General features: G+C 43.2%; 1 protein-coding gene across 1 annotated transcript in view; it reads right to left on the bottom strand.

Annotated features, from left to right (window-relative positions):
* Positions 1-13,690, bottom strand: part of LOC106575295 (sodium-driven chloride bicarbonate exchanger) — a 37,685-nt gene extending 23,995 nt beyond the window's left edge. The window contains exons 1-2 of the mRNA XM_082963453.1: positions 13,262-13,690; positions 11,257-11,313 (exon numbers count right to left, since the gene is read on the bottom strand). Of these exons, the coding sequence (XP_082819579.1) occupies positions 11,257-11,313; positions 13,262-13,309 (105 nt within the window). The 5' untranslated portion in view covers positions 13,310-13,690. The remainder of the gene's footprint in view (positions 1-11,256; positions 11,314-13,261) is intronic.
* Between the last annotated feature and the right edge of the window lie 12,173 nt (positions 13,691-25,863).

Genomic DNA, 25,863 nt, shown 5'->3' with positions numbered 1-25,863 from the left:
CAGACTACAGTTTGCAACTGCACATGGGGACAAAGATCGTACTTTTTGGAGAAATGTCCTCTGGGCTGATGAAACAAAAATAGAACTGTTTGGCCATAATGACCATCAATATGTTCGGAGGAAAAAGGGGGACGCTTGCAAGCCGAAGAACCCCATCCCAACTGTGAAGCATGGGGGTGGCAGCATCATGTTGTGGGGGTGCTTTGCTGCAGGAGGGACTTGTGCACTTCACAAAATAGATGGCATCATGAGGGAGGGAAATAATGTGGATATATTGAAGCAACATCTCAAGACATCAGTCAGGAAGTAAAAGCTTGGTCGCAAATGGGTCTTCGAAATGGACAATGACCCCAAGCATACTTCCAAAGTTGCGGCAAAATGGCTTAAGGACAACAAAGTCAAGGTATTGGAGTGGCCATCACAAAGCCCTGACCTCAATCTTATAGAAGATTTTTGGGCAGAACTGAGAAAGCGGGTGCGAGCAAGGAGGCCTACAAACCTGACTCAGTTACACCAGCTCTGTCAGGAGGAATGGGCCAAAATTCACCCAACTTATTGTGGCAAGCTTGTGGAAGGCTACCTGAAACGTTTGACCCAAGTTAAACAATTTAAAGGCAATGCTACCAAATACTAATTGAGTGTATGCAAACATCTGACCCACTGGGAATGTGATGAAAGAAATAAAAGCTGAAATAAATCATTCTCTCTACTATTATTCTGACATTTCACATTCTTAAAATAAAGTGGTGATCCTAACTGACCTACGACAGGATATTTTCACTTGGATTAAACGTCAGGAATTGTGAAAAACTGAGTTTAAATGTATTTGGCGAAGGTGTATGTAAACTTCCGACTTCAACTGAATAATATATATATATATGTATATGTGTGTGTGTGTGTGCGTGCATTTATACTGTGTCTATGTACTATTCGCTTAGTGAATGTTCCCAAAATAACATGTTTCTGTCCAGGGGGTTGTAGGCTTAATGTTTTTGCCAAATAACATAAGGTGACATAGGAGGTGCTGGGTGCCAGTGGTAAGCTGGTAAAACATGAGAGTCAGGGCTATACTCACAGATGCCGAGTAATGCTAGTTAATTCCCTTTGGTAATCAGCCACACTTCATTCACAATCATCTCTGAGCACAAGTCAATGCTACACTCAAAATCATTTCTGGACACTGCTGAGCTTTTCCATATTGCATCATTTGACAATCTAATCAGACTAGAATGTAATCAGCACTTAACGTGATTGGAAAACAGTGAATCTGCAGCACTTCGGTTAGACGGTGTAGAACCATACAACAACAGTGTATTAGTAATACATCAGACATGGAAATGAGCTACAGATAACAGTGGCTGTATTATTCCTATTATGTCGCTTAATTATAGAACTCTTTGATGTTTTCAGGCCTGCAGCTGGTGGAAGCACCTCAGAACCTCCCCCTGGACACTGGCTCTACCCCACCGCTTCCAAAGGTAAGATACCAGAGCCTATTAACATAACAAAATGATACCACAGAAGTCAAATGTGAAGCAGTTTAGGTGCATTATAATTGGATAAAAATGAGCGGTGTCACAAATGAAAGGTTTAGTTTGGCTATATGTGTTGTTGTCCTGCTGTTACACTGCTCTGTCTGTTTACAACCTGCTGAGCTCCAGGCAGAGGTTGTTAAGGTGGAAGCACCCCTGGCCTTGACCCTGGCCCTGACCCTGGCCCCTGGCTCTACCCCACAGTTCCCACAGGTAAGAAACCAGAGCCTATTAACAGAACAAAATGATACCACAGAAGTCAAATATGAAGCATCTTTGCAGTTCAGATCAATCTGGACAGTATTACAAATGATTGTGTATTTTCTGCATTTCATTTAGAGTGCTGGTCAAAAGCAGTGCACTATACAGGGAATAAAATTCCATTACATACACATCCCGTGACTGGATGACTGTGGCTACAGACCAATCAAAGACGTCCTACACTGCCAGTCCTTGATGCTGAAGAAGATTAGGCTAGCCCAGGCCAGGTTGCTAGAGGGAGGAGGCACCCACACATGGACGCCCATGTGACTGAGCCTAGAGGATCATGGGAATGTTCTGGACAGATGGTGGTGGGGATGGGTGGGTTGTGGCCGGGTGGGCGTACACATCACATTACACAGTCTCAGGAGGGTGATTTCTCCTAGACAGATGGAGATCAAGGAATTATCAATAGAAAGTACACAAACGTTTTCAGGGCTGGTTTGTTTGTGGTGATATTGGATGTCTTGCTTCAAGGAATGGGCCACTGACCCATCATGTGGGCAGTGTCAGTGTACTCAATGATTTTCTGAGAAGTCGGACACAAGCAAAGCTGTTTCCACATACACAGCTGAAACAATCTGACTAAGATCTCTAGTATAGAGGCTGTGGGAAGAAGCATTAAAAGAGGAATGAATGAAAGAATGAAAGAAAGAAAGACAGACATCCTAACCAGAGTTCCTTTGGTGTGGGGCACGGAATTTAAAAAGTCATAAATACATATTTTTGTTTATTCAGTGGTGTAGGGCGAAACTGTCATATATACCCATTCGATTTATCAGGCAGTATGGCTGTCATAGCAGAGTGTGAAGCGCGAGAGACCACCCTTGGAGAAATGTGAAGGGTGACCGGGGGCAGACCCTGCTGCTGCTATCCACAGGAGGACCCATGGCCCCCTGGGAAATCCCCTCGTTCTCAGTGACATCATAATGAAATCCCCCACCTCCTGCTCCCTGGATGCTAGCCTGTGAGAAAAATGTTTGGTCTGATATAACAACAATGAAATAACCTATCAGAATGTCTTACTATAAAGTCTGGGTCTGATCAAATATTTGTCATCCCATTCAGGGTTGAGCGTCAATTCAATTTCAATTCAGTGAATTCAGGAGATGAATCTCAGTTCAATTCATAAGTAGAAGTGTCATTCATTCAACTTACATGATACTCATTTTATTAATGAATCAAATTTCTTTCACTTCCTGATCTGAGGGAGTTAGAATGGAAAGGACTCCACCACTGACCCTACAACACCATCTTAACAGAGACTTGCTCATGAATTCATGTTGAAGTCTCGTTAGATCAACATGATGAGAAAAGCGGTCAATAAATCCTTCTAGAACGCCAACTGTCTTTCTCTGTGCCGGGACCACTGTAGGAGGACAGAGTGGTGTTCCGTGTCTTCTGTTCAGTTTGACAAATGAGACAGCATCTCCGGCCTGCAGCAGGTTTCTGTCTATTAATAGCCTGGTGTGGGGACAGGATCTCCTGCAGGCTGCAGAACACTGATGTAAGAGCAGCAGAGAGAGCTTCCCCGCCACAGATTTCATCTCCCCACAAATGCTAACCTTTTGCCATAGATGTGTAAATCCCAGGATCTAACCCTGGAAAGAGATATACACAGCACTGACTAAATCAGCTCCTATCATGCTCTCTGCCTGGTGACGACATCAGAGCAGCCAGCACGAGGTGGGAGTTGCACTCCATGCCCGCACGCACACACACACACGCATAAATGCATAGAGAAATGAACACACACCATGCATACGCTAACAAACGCATATCCAGGCCTAGTTCTGCAGGCAGTTAGTCAGCTTGATAGGAATGAGCGGAGCAACACATGTAGGGGGGATGCTGCTGTAGCCCTGGACTGAAAACCAAAGGAGGATGAGGAGCTTGACATCATGTAGCGGGAAGGTTTAGCTGCTGTAGCCCTGGACTGAAAACCAAAGGAGGATGAGGAGCTTGACATCATGTAGGGGGAAGGTTTAGCTGCTGTTACCCTGGACTGAAAACCAAAGGAGGACGAGGAGGTTGACATCATGTAGGGGGAAGGGGGAAGCTGCTGTTACCCTGGACTGAAAACCAAAGGAGGACGAGGAGGTTGACATCATGTAGGGGGAAGGTTTAGCTGCTGTAGCCCTGGACTGAAAACCAAAGGAGGACGAGAAGCTTGACATCATGTAGGGGGAAGGTTTAGCTGCTGTAGCCCTGGACTGAAAACCAAAGGAGGACGAGGAGGTTGACATCATGTAGGGGGAAGGGGGAAGCTGCTGTTACCCTGGACTGAAAACCAAAGGAGGACCAGGAGCTTGACATCATGTAAGGGGAAGGGGGAAGCTGCTGTTACCCTGGACTGAAAACCAAAGGAGGACCAGGAGCTTGACATCATGTAGGGGGAAGGTTTAGCTGCTGTAGCCCTGGACTGAAAACCAAAGGAGGACGAGGAGGTTGACATCATGTAGGGGGAAGGGGGAAGCTGCTGTTACCCTGGACTGAAAACCAAAGGAGGACCAGGAGCTTGACATCATGTAGGGTGAAGGTTTAGCTGCTGTAGACCTGGACTGAAAACCAAAGGAGGACGAGGAGGTTGACATCATGTAGGGGGAAGGTTTAGCTGCTGTAGCCCTGGACTGAAAACCAAAATAGGACCAGGAGGTTGACATCATGTAAGGGGAAGGTTTAGCTGCTGTAGCCCTGGACTGAAAACCAAAGGAGGACGAGGAGCTTGACATCTAATTTCCACGTTTGGCGAGTTCAAGGTTGACCTTGGAAAGATGCCTGCCATTGGCTTCTCTCCCTTCTCCTCTCTGTTTACTAAACACCAAGGCCGTTCCCAGGCTTATTCTCCTGTTCTCTATGCACTCTACAGAGATGCATTAGAAATGGCATGTAGCTGCATTTTCTGCATTTCCCATCAGCAATTATCCATTATTTATTATGTGTCATTTGACTATTTACTGAAAGCGTAGTCTTATTCTTATCCTAAAGCGTCTCTCTGTGAGACAGAAAGAGACAGAGGAGGAGAAACGCATACAGTTGTTTGGTATTCAGTTCAGGGCTACAGCAGCCTCCCCCATCTCCCTACACGTGTTGCTCACTGATGCACTCTGCTCCTTCCTATCATACTGACTAACTGTATGTATCATCTGTGCAGTGTAGGTCCACAGGGCCATTTGGGACATAGCCCTGAAATTAGATCCCTGAACAGAGCCCTGAACAGAACAGGGACAAGGAAGAGCTTTATCCTACTATTTCCTTGAAGTTTACAACAATCCCCTTTTAATCTGGACTGCGTCCAATACGCTTATATTTACATAGATATGCAGATTTGGCGGTAGAGGTGGGATGGGAGGGGTATCGGTGGTCTATTTAGTAAGTAAGCTTTGTCCGAGCCAGAACGGCCCATTAGGCAGGAGTCTATCTCCTGTTTCTGTAGCGTGAGGCAGATTGATGTACAAGTACTCCCCCTGGACAGGGCGCTAGTCCATCGCAGGACCGATCCGGCGTATGTGACAATAAAACATGTCCTCTAAAAAACCCTGTAAACAGGTTTCCTGCCATGAATCCAAAACATCAAGGACACCCGTTCTTTATAAAGTGAAAAGGTACAAAAGTGAATATTGACACAATTGTTTTATTTACTCCAGTAACTTGATTACCGGTTTTGTCTGTCAAATCGTACTTTTTCTAGATTTTTTCCGTGACAGTGACAAAGCAACAAAAAACAAGAATCAAGCCGAAAGCCTCCAAAACCAAAATCCCTTTATGGATTACAAACAGCAGGTGGCACGGAATAGAATTACAGCTTCACAGGTGGCGCTTTCATTCCCCCAGCCAGCTAGCCTATCAATACAATACACCACTGACCCAAATCATTCCCCAACCCTGGGACACAACAACTGACCCAGGATAACCTAGTAGTCTGTATCCCCACCAGCCACCACTCATTCTAATGAGTTCTGAAATCTGACATCAATGGACTATTATGGAGTGAGTGTGACTGTGACCTTAGGAATCAACAAAGTCAGTCTGTGTTTCCTGAGATCTGAGAGGGGTCGGACCACCAGGAAGCTAACTGACCTAGATAAGGGAGTACAGCTACCACCAGAAGTTACTTTTCGTAGCAGGTTAGGAGAGCATTTTAGCTAACCCTAACCCTTTTCCTAACCTAATTCGGTCCAGATTTTCTATCTGTAGAGCATCATACTATCAACAAACGATCTGTTGATAAGCAACTGCTTGCTTAGGTTATGGTTAGGTTGAGAATAAGGGTTAGGGTAATGGTTAGGGTAAGGGTTAAGGTTAGGGTAATTCTCCTAACCTGCTGCATAAGCGCTCCTAACCTGCTATGAAAAAGTCACTTTGTAGCTACAGCATATACCATCTAATCGAAACTCTAGATAAGCTGTACTAACTGCTATTGGTTAAAAGGAAGACTCATGAAGGAGCACTGGAGGCTTGGAGGTGATGACAAATGAGGTAATATACACTGGTCCTGTTTCATGAGCAGATATTTAAAAAAAATTCCCAGAAATCTTCCATACGCACAAATAGCTTATTTCTCTCAAATTTTATGCACACATTTGTTTACATCCCTGTTAGTGAACATTTATCATTTGCCACGATAATACATCCACCTGACAGGTGTGGCATATCAATAAGTTGATTAAACAGCATGATCATTACACAGGTGCACCTTGTGCTGGGGACAATAAAAGGTCACTCTAAAATGTGCAGTTTTGTCACAACACCACAGTTGTCTCAAGTTTTGAGGGAGCGGAGCGTGCAATTGGCATGCTGACTGCAGGAATGTCTACCAGAACTGTTGCCTGATAATTAAATTTCTCTACCATCAGCTGACTTCAATGTCATTTTAGAGAATTTGGCAGTACGTCCAACCGGCCTCACAACCGCAGACCACATGTAACCACGCTAGCCCAGGACCTCCACATCCAGCTTCTTCACCTGCAGGATCTTCTGAGGAGGCCCTTTTGTTGGGAAAAACTAATTCTGATTGGCTAGGCCTATGCCTTCCCTGGCCCACTCATGGCTGCACCCCTGCCCAGTCATGTGAAATCTATAGATTAGTGCCTAATGAATATATTTCAATTGACTGATTTCCTAAGGGCTCCCGAGTGGCTCAGCGGTCTAAGGCACTGCATCTCAGTGCAAGAGGCGTCACTACAGTCCCTGGTTTGATTCCAGGCTATATCACATCCAGATGTGATTGGGAGTCCCAATCGTCCGGGTTTGACGGTCATTGTAAATAAGAATTTGCTCTTAACTGACTTGCCTAGTTAAATAAAGGTTAAAAAAATATACATATAAAAAAATATATATATAATCATAATAATAATATGAACTGTATCCCAGTAAAATCTTTGAAATTGTTGCATTTATATTTTTGTTCAGAACCCGAGTGAGCACAAACACACACGCATGCAAACAGGCACAGTTGCAACAACACACACCCACGCACACACACACACACACACACACACACACACACACACACACACACACACACACACACACACACACACACACACACACACACACACACACACACACACACACACACACACACACACACACACACACACACACACCAGCTGGTCCCTGTGTGTGTAGTGATAGCACCTGCATTCCCCTCATGTTAGGTCAGGTCCTACACCTTGGACAGTACGAACCGTAGTAATCTCTTCATGTCCAATTTTGTGATAACGACATGTTCTCATCAAACCGACAGATGGTCAGATGGCTTCCAACAAAGAGCACGGCGTGTTGAGGTCTCTCAACTAGCGACTGATGTGTTCTGAAATAAACTGCATCCAACACTTCCAGTTCCCTTAAAATGACTGGCAGCTTAAAATGACTTCCTTTCTCATCTTTACCTCCCACACACGCTGTTGGACGTCATTCCTTTCTTCGAGAACCATTCTAGAACCTCGCTTGAGATTTCCTTTTCCTTGAGCCTTTATTTTCGAATTACCGTATTCAAGGAGATGGTGATTTTCAGCACAGGAAATACATTGTTTTTCTTGAGTTCGAACAAGAACTAGTTTGATAATGCACTAACTGTAACCAGTTGAATCAGAAGTGTTAATGTAGGGCTGGAACAAAGGCCTGCTAACACACATTCTGGAACCCTAGGGCCAGGATTGCACATCCGAGTTGTGAACAAAGTCTTTGTTTAAAATGTAAACCACCTACAAATCAAAATGACATCCTGGGACTTCAGGTCGACCTCTGGCAGAGAGAACATTATGATAGACTGCTTCACTAGAGGAGGTGGTCTGCTGATGTTATCTTTCAGGGGGAGCTATTATGGAACTCATTAAGAAACAATAAACACAGAGGATGTCTCCTAATGTTGACCGAAAGGTGTGCCTGGGTTATGTACCCATATCTTTGCCAGTAAAAATCACAGACCTATCTGTTCACACGGGTGTAGGGTGAAGTTGCCCCTCGACGCTGACCTGAGGTCAGCTATGCTTTTCCCCCAACTAATGGTTAAGGTTAGGATTGGGGGAGGGGACGCTGATCCTAAATCTGTACCTAGGGGAAACTTCAACCCGGAGCTTTCACACGAGTTGTTTCCAGGAAGCCGTTTCGGTTAGAATACAGCCTTCCAGGACACACAGCCTTGTGACCCAATTTCCACATTCCTCATATGTCTCTCAGGGAGTTCTGTGACGCACGGAACCTGCAGAGATGATCAACGTTTACCTTCATTGGATATCTAGGCCATGAGGTATACATAAAAGAACATCTCTACTTATTATTTGGACCAACAACACCTATACGGATCAGAATCATATAGCATGTGACTTTTCACAAAGCCTCATCTACGGGATAGAGGATTACTGACTGTAGATCAGTCTAATGTGGATGAAAGTACTGCACATGTATTTCAAGCCGGGGGGATTCTATATAGCTACAGCTAGTGGATTAGCATGGGCGGAGCCCCTTACACCAGAGCCATGGGATTGGATAAGGGCAGACGTCGTCACACATCTGATCCCTACAGATGGCCGTGGTTACCGTGGCAATGGCAGTATGCTCAGCATCAGCATCCCAGCAGAGCTTCTCGAAGCCATACCTCTTTATCACAGGCTTCCTATTCACTTTGTGACATCAACACAGTTTAATCCAAAGCCTAAAAGACATCAACAAACAGCAGTTCTTCAGAAGTAGCCGTAAACGGACAAAGACAAAGACAGAGACAAACAGTTCAGGTCATTTGGTTTCCTCTGGCTTCTCTCAAAGATCAATCGAGTTCATGACAGTGGGCATAATCTCTAGCTTGATCTCCCCCCCACTCGCAAAATGAGAGTGCTCGAGTCCCATCTGTCAGTAGCTCCTCAGAACCTTTTCCTATGCAGGGAGATCAGCAGCACTGCTAGCCTCTACTGCAGAACAACAGCAGTGATCAAGCATCGCATTAACCAACACTATAATACTGAACTGGAGGCCATTCACTCTGCCCTGTAGTGACTTCAATGTTAATCCGCCAAAGTGTTCAGGAAAGCGTCAAATGGCCTGTTCGCTATCCATCAATAATGTTGTATAGTGTTTCTGTCCAATGTCACTGTTGAGAAATTATGACGTGAATGTGTGTCTGATAAGTCTGCAGTGGTATATTTTCATAAATCCAAATATGAGCTAAAACTCCAATCAGGATATATTCATACATGAACACAAACAATGTTGTGATGCAACAACCAATAGTTTAGGCCACCTGAACATCACCAGCATTTCCATCCCATTCTTTACGTCACCCCCTATGTGCCAACCTCCCTCAGGTGGCACAGGCTAAACCCAGAGGCGTACCTGGCAGTTAAATCCATTGGAGTTGGGGTCCAAGCTCCCCGATAACATGGCGCGTCAGTGTGGGCAAGGATGCCTGAGATTTCCCCTTGGATTTACAGTGGTCGAGAGACCGCAAGATGGGAGCTCAGAATTCAAGCCCCGGACAGAATCTGTGTTTGTCGGCTGGAGGTATTGGGAGTAAGGTCGAGCCAGGCTCTTCTCACCGGTTCCTCTTCCCCATGCCAACCAGCCTCCTCCTGACAGCAGCTTCGCAACACAAACAAGCGCTCAGACTGCCCAGCTCTGATCCAGACGGGCTCCGATGTTTTCTGACAAGCATCCGTCCACCAATCCCCTGTGAGATTAGCGAGCTGCTGACATCACCGATGATGGGCTGTGTGGTGTTATGGCCCTCTTATCTAAGAGAAGCTTGTAGCTAAGTCACGGTAAGCAAAACACACACACACACACACAGACACTTCTTCTGTGGGGTTTGAAGAGAAAAGCCCTAGGACTCCTCACCGCTGCACCTGCCACATCTGATCCATCCCAACTCCACAGGGACATGCTATGAGGCGGTTCTACTCTGCAGTCATCCTCTGTGTGTGTGTGTGTGTGTGTGTGTGTGTGTGTGTGTGTGTGTGTGTGTGTGTGTGTGTGTGTGTGTGTGTGTGTGTGTGTGTGTGTGTGTGTGTGTGTGTGTGTGTGTGTGTGTGGGGCCTGCCTATGACACTACTGTACTCTGTCTGTGCTGCATCGTCAGCGGAACACTGTGGCAGAAACATGATGTACTGGAAACGGATCCGGCGTTTCAAACGATTCTTCTGCTACACTACCTAATGACACATGTGCTGAGTGGTAGTAGTACTGGATCAATAACAATTTAGGCATGGATGATAAATGGATGATTTTTGGGGAAACTATCAGAAATTATGAAGGCACTAGCATCTCTCTTAGCTGTGTCTTCTCTCCCCCTCCCCCTCTCTCTCTTCCTCCCCCTCTCTCTCTGCTATAATTAAACATCCAAAAGGCACACAGTCGGTCTAGGCACTTAGCTCGCTACAGCGGGGCTGGCTCTGCACAGTCGGATCACCCAGTCAGACAGAGATGTCCCACTGATCCAAGAACATTATGTCCAAGAGAACAGGCCTAGCTCTGCCTGCTATACCCACTCTGCTCTACCGACCTCCCCCGTCTGTCCACACTGGATCCACTCCAGCCAGAAGACCACTGTGCCCAGGTTTAGGACTCAACATTCAGACCCATCTTTAGTACATCACACACTCTCCATCTCCTGTCTCCAGCCCTAACTCCCAACACCCCAATATATGACAGCATAGATATTTCTGATGCGGAATCTGTGCGCTCGACTCAAGTTTTTGCTGAAGTCTCCCATTGACATCAATGAATGATTTCTGTGAAAGTCTTGGTTGGGAGCTCTTATCTCGAGTCTGACTCGGGTCTTCGAAAGCTTGCCAGATGGATTTTCAGTGATATTCATAACCAAGACCATTTGAAATGGATACCTACACATTCGCTGCATGAAGTGGCTTTATCTGTAGTTGAAATCAAAAGGACTCATGTATCACTGAGTAAAAGTAGTAGGACTTATCCTGCATGCTTGGCTTGGTATGAAAGCAGAAGTACTCACCACATTCGTGTCTCCTTGAGGTACCTGAGGGCTCTGAGGGCTCTGGGGGCCTGGTTCCTGTAAATAACAAGGTCAGTATAACATCAATCCACTGGACATTGTTTACATGCATAATCCAGTCTTGCTTAGCTACGCATCTTCACACTGGAAGTCATTGAGTGCTATGCAATCACTGCCGGTCCCCTGGTTTCTAATACAAGTTGCATGCCATTTTTGTTTGTCATACACTGAGGATTTCCACAGAACACTCACTCCTACTATGACCTCACATACCCACACACAACCTTTAGCAACTATGGCAACGCATTGGGATTCAGGACACACACTGCAGCTAGGCAGCCAAGAGTTATGATGACACAGCACTGCACTCTGCATTGTGAGTCAGCGACCAAAAGCATCCCATGTTATATTCAACCTGTGGTCAATCCACAGCACTGGTTAAGTAGGCTCGCACAGACGACCTGTTTTGTCAATGTCATTTTTCAATGTCATGTTTGTTTCTCTTTTTATAATGACCTATGCATAAAGGGAAACAATATTTTCAACAGCGTTTGAACAAAAGCCATATTTCTCCTCTCCCTGGCTTTGAGGCGAGAATCCGGCACGGCGGCCATTTCTCAACATGCCATCACCGGAATGCTAAACAGGACCTGACCGCTGCAACAGACACAGTCTTTGGACACCACTGAGTGTGGTCTCTATTCAACATGTATAGATTATGGTTCATCCATCTTGTCTATGACCGTGGATTGACCATAGAAAGAGTATGTCCTATAGGGTGAGAGAGAGAGAGAGAGAGAGAGAGAGAGAGAAAAACTCTGGTTCTCGTTGATGAGTGGTGTCTGTCTGTGGCTTTCCTTAATAATACACCTATAGATCCTAATGGGTCCAATCAGATATCAGATGAGCCGATATCTACTGTCTAGTAGTAAACTACCGTAACTTTACAGCTGTCCACAATTATAGGACCTGGCTCTGTCCCAAAGCTCTTAAATGGCTTCTTTTCCTTATTTCCTTCACATCATAATCACTGATTGGCAGACAGACTGAGTAGGACTTCACCATAGTGCCTCTATGATTTATTTGGTGATCAGTGGTGATGTTGGGATGTGTCTGAGTCCGGATGAACGTTCACAAGATGACAGACATTCTAATCAGCTCCACCGTAAAGTAATCCAGCAGGGGACCAATTCAACTGGAACAACAGTAGGCACAGGAGGTTGGTGGAACTTTAATTGGGGAGGACGGGCTCGTGGTAATGGCTGGAGAGGAATAAGTGGAATGGTATCAAATACATCCAACACACGGTTTGACGCCATTCCATTTGCTCCGTTCCAGCCATTAGTATGCAGTCCTCCCCTCACCAGCCTCCACTGTCAGTAGGTGCATACCACAGACACATCAATTGCATACTCAACAAGACTTGGGCCTACATCATCCTTTATCAATAACAAAATGTGTCAGCTATGGCATTAGAGGAGAAATTAGTGATCTAAAGAAAATGAGGCATTAGTAATTGGTAAATAAATACGACAATTTCTTTCTAAATCCGGTTAATTACAGTATTCTATAGGTACTTGATGTAGTAGACTATGCAATAAAAACATCAACATTGTGAAGTTCTATCAGCCCACTTTGATGACAATATTACTGTAGGTCTATTGATCCAGCACAAAAAAAGATCCAGGATGGTCCAGAATGAAGAAATCATCTGTCTCGATATTTTCGATAAAACAGTTGTCTTGGCAAACCGGTCTATAAAACTAGGTTATAACCTACTTACCTATATTAGGCCTACTATAGTTTTGTCATTTTCTAATGCTATAAAATAACCGATGTAATAACATACATGGACTATCTATGATGTATTTAAAATGTATTGCACACACAGGCTGATCTACGGTGGTGTGTTTAATCTCCACATCAAGACATCAACGATATGAAATCCATTTTCAGTGAGAACACAATGGTTGCCTATTGTAGGTTGCCTATGGGACATCCTTACCAAGGGTAGTAGCGGCTCCATTTGTGCTCCTTGGTCCGTTATGTCCATATTTTCCTTGCCTCGCTTTCTCTGTAGACTTGATACGCTCCTACTGTATTCTTCTATCTAGTGTTGCCGGGCAATATCAGGGTGAATGAACCCTTATATAAACTGGGCCGATTTTCTCAAATTAAGGTAAGCATCCTCCTCGTCCAGTTCTACATAATTTAGGCATGGGGTAGCGATTTCCCATTCACGCGCTCAAGCTTGGAGAGTGCAGTTTGCGCTCCATGACGAGGTGGAGCACACGTGAGGCAATGAAGCGCAGCACGATATAGATCTCGTCTACAGCGTTGCCCCAAGATTGCACACATGTCGACCTATTCTTAAAAATGATCCACAGAATATTGTTTCAGGACATGTTGCACTCAATAGAACAGGATGTGAGCGCACAACACCGGAGAAGCTCAGGATAAAACAGAGGTAGGCTCTAGTAGCTATGTTGACAGATATTTATATTAATTTGGGACAATATTGAATTAGGTAGGCTATTATACGCTACCATGGTCCTATTGTAATCCAAATTAACCACACAAAAAAAACACGTAGGCTATCATATTTTAATGTTGCCTATTTTGGTTATGTCCGTATTATGTGGTTACGGAAGGATCCTTGGATTGATGCCTGGCCCATGAAATTAGCCTATACAGTAATTCATTTGCTCTATTGCAATCGATGAGGGAAAATTGGGACCGTAATCAAATGGCGTACTTCACAATATTGTAAAATACATGCAGATAACCATGAACCATTTCTATCATGGCCCACATGTGTGCGCAGTGCGATGGGATATACAGCACATTGATTCATTCACCCATTTGTGAAGTCGTTGACTGAAATCCATTGAAAAACGTTACATTGGTGCCACCTAGTGTTCAATTGGATGATGCGTCAAATCAAACTGAGCAATTTGATTAATAAATTGGCGTAATTTTCAGTAGCCCGCTCATGTTCTTCAAAATTGAATGATCAACATTAATCAAGCAGGAATATATTACAAATATAAACCAACTGTCAATCGATAAAACAAACATATCTCCAATCACATCCAGATATTATATTTAAATGAATACCCGTTTCAAGTCAATTATATTTCTATGGTACAACTCAAGATAAAGTTGTTGATCGATTGATTGATAGAATGTATTGGATAATCAAAAGCAGTAGGCTGCTCCAGCAGGAGGCAACATTACATACATCAAAAATAACTGAGGATAAAAACACAATAAAACCCGACGGCTTATTTCCAATGTGTTCCTCATTTTTCAGCAAGATGACAGGTGGGAAAGACCAACACTTCACATGCACTCAATGCAATTAAAAGCAACAAAAGCAATTTACAGCAATCCATTTACAACAACGACATCTACAGCACAGAGGAGACCGTTTCTGAGTCACCTCGTGGGAGAATACCCCTAATCAAACCGCCATGGTGTTTCTCAAACATTTTTGGTTTGTTTGTGACACCTTAAAGCTGTTCTCTGATGAGTTTTTAGGCAGCTTGGTAAACTGTTCCACTGAACTGCAGCAGAATACACACATTCGTTTTTCCTCGTGGAGTGCTTAAATCTGCAGGGATCAAAGTTCCTTCTGGTGAAGTACTGATGTGTCATTTATATGGCTGGAATAATTACAGATTCAGACTACTTTAATGTCTTCAAGAGGCAATTCCATTTCGCAGCAGTCATAGTTCACATGACAAGATCACATATTCAAATGTGAAACATATCAACGGGAAAAAGCTACGGATATTTACAGAATATTTACAAAAAAGTCAGCAGGATAGTGCAAAGGTCTTAAAATGTCGGAATAAGGCTGGGCCTGTATTTGCATGTCAAAGTGCTTAAAGTGCATATTAGTCCAACCCTAGATATTTGGAGACAGAGTTATGGGCAATTTTGTGGGTAAACCCCAACTTAATCGGAGTGACTCCTGTTTCCACCTTGAGCCATTTCAGTTCTTCAAAGTAATTTCCACACTGCAGCAGGATGGCTGCATGATATGGGAAAATAATTTAGGATTTATTTTTAACCAAATGTTGCAATTGAGATTTGACTTGCAAATTAGAGCAAAACTGTTGGAATCATGGAAATAGAATGACTATTCTAATTCTATAGTTAGACTATAATAGTGGGCACTTTGAATACAGTGTTGTTTGAGATGACAATGAATTAAAATGCCAGAGAGGAATTATTGTGACAGGGTAGGAATTAAAGTGTTGATAAGTGTTTCCTAGGGGACCCTATACATTTTGGCTACATTGCATGTTCTCTTAGCTACTTCATGTAGCTAACATATTCTTGCTTTGCATATTCCTCTTTGATTTAGAAGATACTGTTGCACAAACAGCATACTGATTTATATTATCAGGCTGTATTAGCAGGCTACGTTTGCTCTTACTCAGTACATTTATTAGCTAGCTAGCTATTAGCATTAGCGGCTAACAATTAGCATCTCACAAGATTTAGGGCAACTTGCTAAGAAAAGACAAACTAGCTGTTTGCTGATGTAAGAAAAACAAACTAATAGTGTCATTATAAAATGCTAGTGGATTTATATTAAGAAGCAAAGTGAAAACAGCATTGTTGTCATCAACATTGTTGCATGTGCTGCATTCACCATGCAGACTGAACGCAAGTGTCTCGTGGTTGAGGAACATCATCGTGGTTGAGGAACATCATCGTGGTTGAGGAACATCAAATGCGCTCCTTGAGTGACAGGGGGCGTGGCTAGGGCTGTGTGGAAAGTGGCACAGAGAGAAAGAGTGGAGAGAGATGACTCAAGTTGCGAAGTAAACTATAAAAATGGACATTACACATGGCGTATCACATTTAACAAACCAAACATTCAAATACAGGTATAGAAGGTAAAGTAAAAACCCAAACCGGTCCCTGAATCAATACCGGTATATCTTAAAATACTGTATACCGCCCAGCCCTAATTTGAAGATGTCTAAACAACTGAAGCCATGACCTGGTAAGAAACCCAAAGTTAGGATATGCAATTAAAGATGATTACCAAAAAAGGTTTGTTCTTTGTATAGGCAATTAAACAGTATAAGTGTAGCTTAAACCAGTCAAATTTTGATTCTCACCTGACATCTTCACCACATGCTGAGCAGTGGATGGTAGATTGATGTTTCCAATGGGTCTCTCCAGTGGACTTCCTTTAGGAAGTCAGTCAGACGGCTGGTCTTGGGAAAGGACTGCTCTAGAAGCAATGGGCCTTAGGAGAATACATAGCAAATCTTTATAGAGCCCCTTTAGCTTTTTTGGAGCCTTGTTTGACAGCATACCATTACATTTTTGGATACTCACCCCTCAGATTCCGAATGCGTTTCTGTTGCTCATTAAAAAAAACTGTTTCAGTCTTGGAGGTGTGGTTCGATGTGGCAGTTAATGATGTTTGTCCCCCATGGGTCACCATAGGAACAAAGTCAATACTTCCTCAAAAAAGTGAGAATATTATTTTTTAAATCTGTAATTAATTTGGACGTTTTTGCAGGTTTTAGTCGGTCAATTTTACATCTAGCTAATGTGTTTGGTGCAGTTTTTTTATTTTTTTTATTAACAACAAATCAATACAGGAAGTAAATGTGGGAACACAAGTATATATGGAAAATATACAATGGACAATTGGGCTAGTGGGTACAATATCACATTACACAAGAACCTTAAGGGACATACATACACTTATATTTGTAACAGATTTTTGGTTAGTAGAGTATTTAATTGTCTTAAAATACAGTTCAATTTATTTTTGTAAGGTCATAAAATGTGGGGTTTTTGTTTGTAAATTTACACTTGTGAATATAAAATTTGGCCAAAAGAATAATGAAATTAATTACATAAAAATGTTTCAGCTTATTTCTATCGCAGGTAAAGAATCCAAGCAGTACATCTCTCCACAATAGTGTAAGATCTTCATAAATGTGTTCACTTATAAATCTACTGATGTCTTACCACAGTTTTCTTACATGAATACAATGCCAAAAAGATGCAACACTGTTTCTGGGTGGTCATTACAAAAGGGACAATTTGGGTTGATGTTTTCCTTAAACTTCTTCATATAGTGGTTGGCAGGATAAAATGTATGAATAATTTTAAAGGAAACTTCCTTAATTTTGTTAACAAGTAGGTATGTGTGTGGCAACATCCAAACTTTTTTTCCAACAGATATTATCAATAAATCCATTCCCATAAGGCACGACATAAGGTATAGATATAACATCCTGCTGAAACACGGTTCATATATCGCTCTGTTGTTGAATGGACCAAAAGAGAAACAAATCTTTCCTACTGATGAGTCAACAGGGTCAATAGAAGGTAGGCTCTGAGGGTCAGGTCTTGACACGTTCCTGAATAATAAAGCAACACCTGAGGGAATGGCATCTAAAACAATTGCAAAATCTTGAGGAGTTACAGGGCCCTTGTAAAGTGATAAGAATTCCTTATAACTGAGTAAAAGACCCTCTGCATTTACCAGTTGGCTCACCAATAGGATATTATTTCGGAACCAATATTCTAAGAACAAATAAGTATTTTTATACAACATATCCCGATTATTCCATATATAATATCTGGGTGGAGAAAAATTATGCTTATAAATTAAGGACCATGACAAGAAAACCTTCCAATGAAAAGCAGAAAGTTTCACTGGAACTTTGTCAATATTATAATTGCAAACCAACATGAAGTTAAGGCCACCAAAAGTAGAGAAGACATGATGAGGAATAAAAGTCCACATAGAAGTGGGTCTTCTTAGGAATTGTTTTATCCAATTGATCTTAAAAGTATTATTTAAGGTAGTAAAGTCCAGAAAATTCTGCCCACCAAGTGTTCATTACAACAGTTTTCCTAATGTAATGGGTACGTTTTCTCCACAGAAAGTTGAAAGCATCTGGTCTATCTCCTTGCTTATTTTACTGTCAAGATATAAAGATAGAGCGCCATATGTTAGTCTAGAGTTACCTTCAGCCTTGGTTATTAGGACTCTCTTCCTTTTAAAGATAAGTCCCTCTGTAGCCATTGATTTAGCTTCTTCTGGGTTTTTTTTAATAAGAGGGTTAAAATCTAGTAAGCCTCTAGACTTCTGATCCTTTGTAATGGTTACGCCTAAATATGTAAGTTCTTCTTTTACTGGAATACCATAATATGAAGGTGTCACACAATCTTTGACAGCCATGAGTTCCCATTTATTAATGTTAAGATATAGACCAGACGCTTTGGAAACGGATTGTATCACATTGATCGATATGGGAATTTGGTTAGCATCTTTCAGAAAAAGTGTAGTATCGTTAGCCAGCTGGCTTATAATAATTTCTTTACCAGCTATGGATATACCTTGTACAGGACTTTTATTTAAAGAATTTGTAAGAAGTTGGGTGATTAATAAAAACAGGTACGGAGAGATAGGACAACCTTGCCTTATTCCTCTCTTTAACTCAAATCTAGGTGAGGTGCCATATTTCAATTTGATAGAACTGTTACCATTTGTATAGAGAGTCTTACAGAAAAATCCCCAAAGCCAAGTCTCTCAAGGGAGTGGAAGAGGAACTGATGCTCTACTGTGTCAAATGGTTTATAAAAATCTAAAATAATATGAAGCAATCCTCGGTTATTAGGTCTGAGTAGTCAAGTATGTCTAATACTAGTCTGACATTGTTAGAAATATGTCTGTTCCTCATAAAGCCAGACTGTGTTTCATCAATGACTGCATCCAGGACTTCTTTAATTATTTTTGCAAGTAGTAAGGCTAATATCTTATAGTCATTATTAAGAAGACAATTGGACGGCAGTTATCGATGAGCAGCACTTCTTTTTTAGGCTTAGGTATCAGTGTTATTAACCCCCGACTCATTGTAGGAGGGAGAACATTGTTTTTAATACTCTCTAAAAAGACTTCAAATAGGAAGGCAGCTACTTGTTCAGAAAATAATTTGTAAAATTCTGATGTAATTCCATCAACACCTGGTGATTTATTGTTCTTTAGATGTTTGATAGACTCTATAATCTCTTCAACTTTGATGGGTTCATCACACTGTTTAGATTCTATATCACTGATAGTGAACATTATTCTGTGAGTCAAAAAACATATCTGTGGATTCCTGACAGTACATAGAGCTATACAATTTTCTGTAAAAATTGCTACAGTATTTAGCGATTCATTTTTGGTCATCTGTAATAACACCATCAATGTTTAACTTATGGATAGTGTTATTTTTAGAGTGAAATTTCTCAAGTCAAAAGAAATAGGATGAAGTCTGTTCTCCCTCCTCAATCCATTTTCTCCTAGATCTAGTAAAGGTTCCTTCTGCTTTTAATGTAAATATATTATCCAGTTTATTTTGTAACTCAATTAGTTCCATCTTCTCCTCCCCCTGAGAGGCCGTCTGGGGATCTCTGAGAAAGGGAAGTTATCTTAATGATCACCTTTTCCTCCTCAGCTGTTCTGGTCTTAGCAAGATTACTACCATATTTTATAAGGTATTTGGACACCTCAAATTTAAAGAGCTCCCAGTTCTTGCAATAAGATTTTTCTTCACAAGCCCTTTCCCAAAAGTGTGAAAGCAGATCTTTAACCTCAAACTTAACTATATTATTATTTAATAATGAGCTAATTACTTTCCAGTAGTTTGCTCTACCAAGGTTAGTATCAGGGGTATATATTTTGATATCAATGTAAATGGCCCTATGGTCTGTGAAGGGAGTAGTACAAATATTTGTAGTAACACACTCACTATCAACACATTTGGATATAAGCCAAAAATCTATTCTGGATTGTCTGGAATCTGTTTTGTTACTCCAAGTGAATGATCTGTCGGGCTGGAAACCTCTCTCTCCATATATCAGTAAGATCAAACGTTTCCATAAAAAGTATTAAACTCAAATTCTGATTGGTTGGCCTTCCTGGGGGCCATCTATCAGTTGAATTATCTATAGTACTGTTAAAGTCCCCTCCTGTCAATAATAACGAATTAGGAAATTTAGATAACCAATGAAGTATGTTTCTCTATAGATTCAAGCAACTCATCATTCTCATGTTTGGTGTTGTACCCGTAGAAGTTTACAGTAATGAGCGTAATGTCATTGTAACTGATCACAAGACAAATAAAGTGACCAAAGGGGTCACATTCCGAGTGTAGAATATTACCACCAAAGGTATTTTTCATTGTAGTGACACCAGCAGAGCGTTCAGATCCATGGGAAAGCCAAATATCGTTGCCCCACTGTGACCTCCAGAAGTTGGCATCAGCCGAAATTAAACAAATATTTGTTCGAAATTGTTTAGCAAATAAAAATAAGGCCTTGCGCTTCACAATGTTTTGTAACCCCCTAGCATTAAGAGAAACTATAGACAAAGACAAAACAATAAAGATTATATAAAAGTATAAACTGTAGTTGGATGAGTCAAAAACGTAGGAGCAGTGAACGTAAGCGATAAGGAACCGAGATCTGCACCATTTAAGTCAACTTAAAGTGAAAATAGCTTATTACATAAACTTTGAGCTAAATGTTATCCGGCTTTTGAAATTCAACTCAACTGAAAATTATGTTCAAGACCAAACCAAGGGTTCTTGTAGTAAGAGAGACTAAACTCTCTTTAGTGTAATCAGGAACTATTCTGAGAAATAAAATGCAAAATAATCATTTAAATAAAAGGGTACCAACTATTTTAAGTGCATATGAAAGCTGATCATTTAAAAAAAAAAATTCACTTGGACATAAGTATTAATAACTAAATTTAACAATAACCGTGTAAAGTCAGAGCATGTATGCCCTTTAAAACACTATCTTAGTTACTGTATACATAAAAAAATAATAATACAGCTTTCAGTCTTCTTCGTAAGTTTGTAAACAAAATAGGCCTTCTGGTCATACAAGAACAAACTAATAAATTGAAGTACCTGAGTATTCTGAAAAATAGTCACCTGATGGTTGTTAGTTAAATCTGTTTCTGTTTCGTCTGGTGAGATTTTAGGGAGGAATATGGATTTCTGAACCGTTAATGAAGCCTCATCCTCTGACGAAGTAAGCAGCATTTCCCTCATTTCGTGCTTTCTTGGTCGTTGGCCACAACTTGTTCCTTCTTTCTATGTCCTCCGGGCTGAGAGGCTCGGCGAAACGCAGACCATGGCTCTGAAGGAAGGCGTTCTTCCTAGCAGCTATCCAGACAGCATCCCTGTAGAATCTGGCAGTGAAGAGGATGATGATGATACCCCTTGGTCTTGAATCGTTTTGCTGTTGCTTCTTGCCGAGGCGATGCACAATGTCGATGGTATCACCAACTTTGTCCTTCTCTGCAGGCATAAAACTTCTTCAGGATCGGTGTCCCGTCCGCGGGATGGTTGAGAAACGTAGGCTAATGTGATTAGCATGATGTTGTAAGAAACAAAAAAAATCCCAGGACATAGGCATATCTGATATGGACAGAAAGCTTAAATTCTTGTTAATCTAACTGCACTGTCCAATTTACAGTAGCTATTAGAGTGAAATAATACCATGCTATTGTTTGAGGAGAGTGCACAATTATGAACTTGAAAATGTATTGTATCGACCCTGGGTTTATAAGCGCGGAAATCGACTCTGCCGGACGAGCATGCTTTTGCGGCACAGTCGATAGCGCGCCTGACTTCGGGCTTGAAGGTCGAGGGTTCGAAACCTGCTCCTTGCCGTTTCATTACATAAAACGGCTAGCTACATAGCCGTCTTTGTATCAAAGATAATTGTGTAGTTTAGAGTAATTATCGAGGTTAGCTAGCCAGCCAGCTGTTTTCATCCTCCTAACTTAGTCAACACTGCTAGCTAGCCAACTTCTACCGACTAGCAGCACTGTAGAAACTATTACATTACAATGGAACGACTTGATTAGTGTAGTGCTAGCTAGCTACATAGTTGTCTTTGCTGTCTTTGTATCTAAGATAATTGTGTAGTTTAGAGTAATTATCGAGGTTAGCTAGCCAGCCGCGCCGCCGTTGTCCAGACTCCAGACTTAGTCAACACACCTAGTCATCATTAAACCCACTGCTAGCTAGCCAACCTTTACTGACTAGCAGCACTGTAGAAACTAATACATTACAACGGAACGATTTGATTAGTGCAGTGTTAGCTAGCTACATAGTTGTCTTTGTCATAGTTTGATAATTGTGTAGTTTAGAGTAATTATCGAGGTTAGCTAGCCAGCTATTTTCGTCCCCCGCGACGCCATTTTTCCAAACCTAGCCAACTATTACCGACGAGCAGCATTGTAGAAACTAAATACATTACAAAGGAACGTCTTGATTAGTGCTATATTAGCTAGCTACATAGTTGCTTTTGTATCATGATAAGGTGTAGTTTCAGTACTATCGAGGTTACCTAGCCAGCTACACGTTCAAACAAAGTCAACAATGCAGCCACTGCTAGCTAGCCTACTTCACCAGCCAGCTGTACTGTATCATCTTCGTCATTTTAGTCAATAAGATTTTTGCAATGTAAGCTTAACTTTCTGAACATTCGAGACGTGTAGTCCACTTGTCATTCCAATCTCCTTTGCATTAGCGTAGCCTCTTCTGTAGCCTGTCAACTATGTGTCTGTCTATCCCTGTTCTCTCCCCTCTGCACAGGCCACACAAACGCTTCACACCGCGTGGCCGCTGCCACTCTAACCTGGTGGTCCCAGCCCGCACGACCCACGTGGAGTTCCAGGTCTCCGGCAGCCTCTTGAACTGCCGGTATACGGCCAACAAGGCAGAGTTCATCTCAGCCTATGCTACCCTCCAGCCCCTCGACTTCTTGGCACTGACGGAGACATGGATTACCACAGATAACACTGCTACTCCTACTGCGCTCTCCTCGTCTGCCCACGTGTTCTCGCATACCCCGAGAGCATCTGGCCAGCGGGGTGGTGGCACTGGAATCCTCATCTCTCCCAAGTGGACATTCTCTCTTTCTCCCCTGACCCATCTGTCTATCTCCTCATTTGAATTCCATGCTGTCACAGTTACCAGCCCTTTCAAGCTTAACATCCTTATCATTTATCGCCCTCCAGGTTCCCTTGGAGAGTTCATCAATGAGCTTGACGTCTTGATAAGTTCCTTTCCTGAGGATGGCTCACCTCTCACAGTTCTGGGTGACTTTAACCTCCTCACGTCTACCTTTGACTCATTCCTCTCTGCCTCCTTCTTTCCACTCCTCTCCTCTTTTGACCTCACGCTCTCACCTCCCCCCCCCCCCCCCCCTACTCACAAGGCAGGCAATACGCTTGACCTCATCTTTACTAGATGCTGTTCGTCCACTAATCTCATTGCAACTCCCCTCCAAGTCTCCGACCACTACCTTGTATCCTTTTCCCTCTCGCTCTCATCCAACACTTCTCACTCTGCCCCTACTCGGATGGTATTGCGCCGTCCCAACCTTCGCTCGCTCTCTCCCGCTACTCTCTCCTCTTCCATCCTATCATCTCTTCCCTCTGCTCAAACCTTCTCCAACCTATCCCCTGATTCTGCCTCCTCAACCCTCCTCTCCTCCCTTTCTGCATCCTTTGATTCTCAATGTCCCCGACGACTCATTGCGAGCTCACAGAACAGGGCTCCGGGCAGCCGAGCGGAAATGGAGGAAAACACGCCTCCCTGCGGACCTGGCATCCTTTCACTCCCTCCTCTCTACATTTTCCTCTTCTGTCTCTGCTGCTAAAGCCACTTTCTACCACTCTAAATTCCAAGCATCTGCCTCTAACCCTAGGAAGCTCTTTGCCACCTTCTCCTCCCTCCTGAATCCTCCTACCCCTCCCCCCTCCTCCCTCTCTGCAGATGACTTCGTCAACCATTTTGAAAAGAAGGTCGACGACATCCGATCCTCGTTTGCTAAGTCAAACGACACCGCTGGTCCTGCTCACACTGCCCTACCCTGTGCTTTGACCTCTTTCTCCCCTCTCTCTCCAGATGAAATCTCGTGTCTTGTGACGGCCGGCCGCCCAACAACCTGCCTGCTTGACCCTATCCCCTCCTCTCTTCTCCAGACCATTTCCGGAGACCTTCTCCCTTACCTCACCTCGCTCATCAACTCATCCTTGACCGCAGGCTACGTCCCTTCCGTCTTCAAGAGAGCGAGAGTTGCACCCCTTCTGAAAAAACCTACACTCGATCCCTCCGATGTCAACAACTACAGACCAGTATCCCTTCTTTCTTTTCTCTCCAAAACTCTTGAACGTGCCGTCCTTGGCCAGCTCTCCTGCTATCTCTCTCAGAATTACCTTCTTGATCCAAATCAGTCAGGTTTCAAGACTGGTCATTCAACTGAGACTGCTCTTCTCTGTGTCACGGAGGCTCTCCGCACTGCTAAAGCTAACTCTCTCTCCTCTGCTCTCATCCTCCTAGACCTATCTGCTGCCTTTGATACGGTGAACCATCAGATCCTCCTCTCCACCCTCTCCGAGTTGGGCATCTCCGGCGCGGCCCATGCTTGGATTGCGTCCTACCTGACAGGTCGCTCCTACCAGGTGGCGTGGCGAGAATCTGTCTCCGCACCACGTGCTCTCACCACTGGTGTCCCCCAGGGCTCTGTTCTAGGCCCTCTCCTATTCTCGCTATACACCAAGTCACTTGGCTCTGTCATATCCTCGCATGGTCTCTCCTATCATTGCTATGCAGACGACACACAATTAATCTTCTCCTTTCCCCCTTCTGATAACCAGGTGGCGAATCGCATCTCTGCATGTCTGGCAGACATATCAGTGTGGATGACGGATCACCACCTCAAGCTGAACCTCGGCAAGACGGAGCTGCTCTTCCTCCCGGGGAAGGACTGCCCGTTCCATGATCTCGCCATCACGGTTGACAACTCCATTGTGTCCTCCTCCCAGAGTGCTAAGAACCTTGGCGTGACCCTGGACAACACCCTGTCGTTCTCTACTAACATCAAGGCGGTGACCCGATCCTGTAGGTTCATGCTCTACAACATTCGCAGAGTTCGACCCTGCCTCACACAGGAAGCGGCGCAGGTCCTAATCCAGGCACTTGTCATCTCCCGTCTGGATTACTGCTACTCGCTGTTGGCTGGGCTCCCTGCCTGTGCCATTAAACCCCTACAACTCATCCAGAACGCCGCAGCCCGTCTGGTGTTCAACCTTCCCAAGTTCTCTCACGTCACCCCGCTCCTCCGCTCTCTCCACTGGCTTCCTGTTGAAGCTCGCATCCGCTACAAGACCATGGTGCTTGCCTACGGAGCTGTGAGGGGAACGGCACCTCCGTACCTTCAGGCTCTGATCAGGCCCTACACCCAAACAAGGGCACTGCGTTCATCCACCTCTGGCCTGCTCGCCTCCCTACCTCTGAGGAAGCACAGTTCCCGCTCAGCCCAGTCAAAACAGTTCGCTGCTCTGGCACCCCAATGGTGGAACAAGCTCCCTCACGACGCCAGGATAGCGGAGTCAATCACCACCTTCCGGAGACACCTGAAACCCCACCTCTTTAAGGAATACCTAGGATAGGATAAAGTAATCCTTCTACCCCCCCCCCCTTAAAAGATTTAGATGCACTATTTAAAGTGGTTGTTCCACTGGATATCATAAGGTGAATCCACCAA

Source organism: Salmo salar, chromosome 17 (genome assembly GCF_965601325.2).
Source record: "Salmo salar chromosome 17, fSalSal1, whole genome shotgun sequence".
Taxonomy (NCBI): domain Eukaryota; kingdom Metazoa; phylum Chordata; class Actinopteri; order Salmoniformes; family Salmonidae; genus Salmo; species Salmo salar.
The sequence above is the reverse complement of the archived record's forward strand: the minus strand, read 5'-3'. Positions and strand labels throughout refer to the sequence as shown.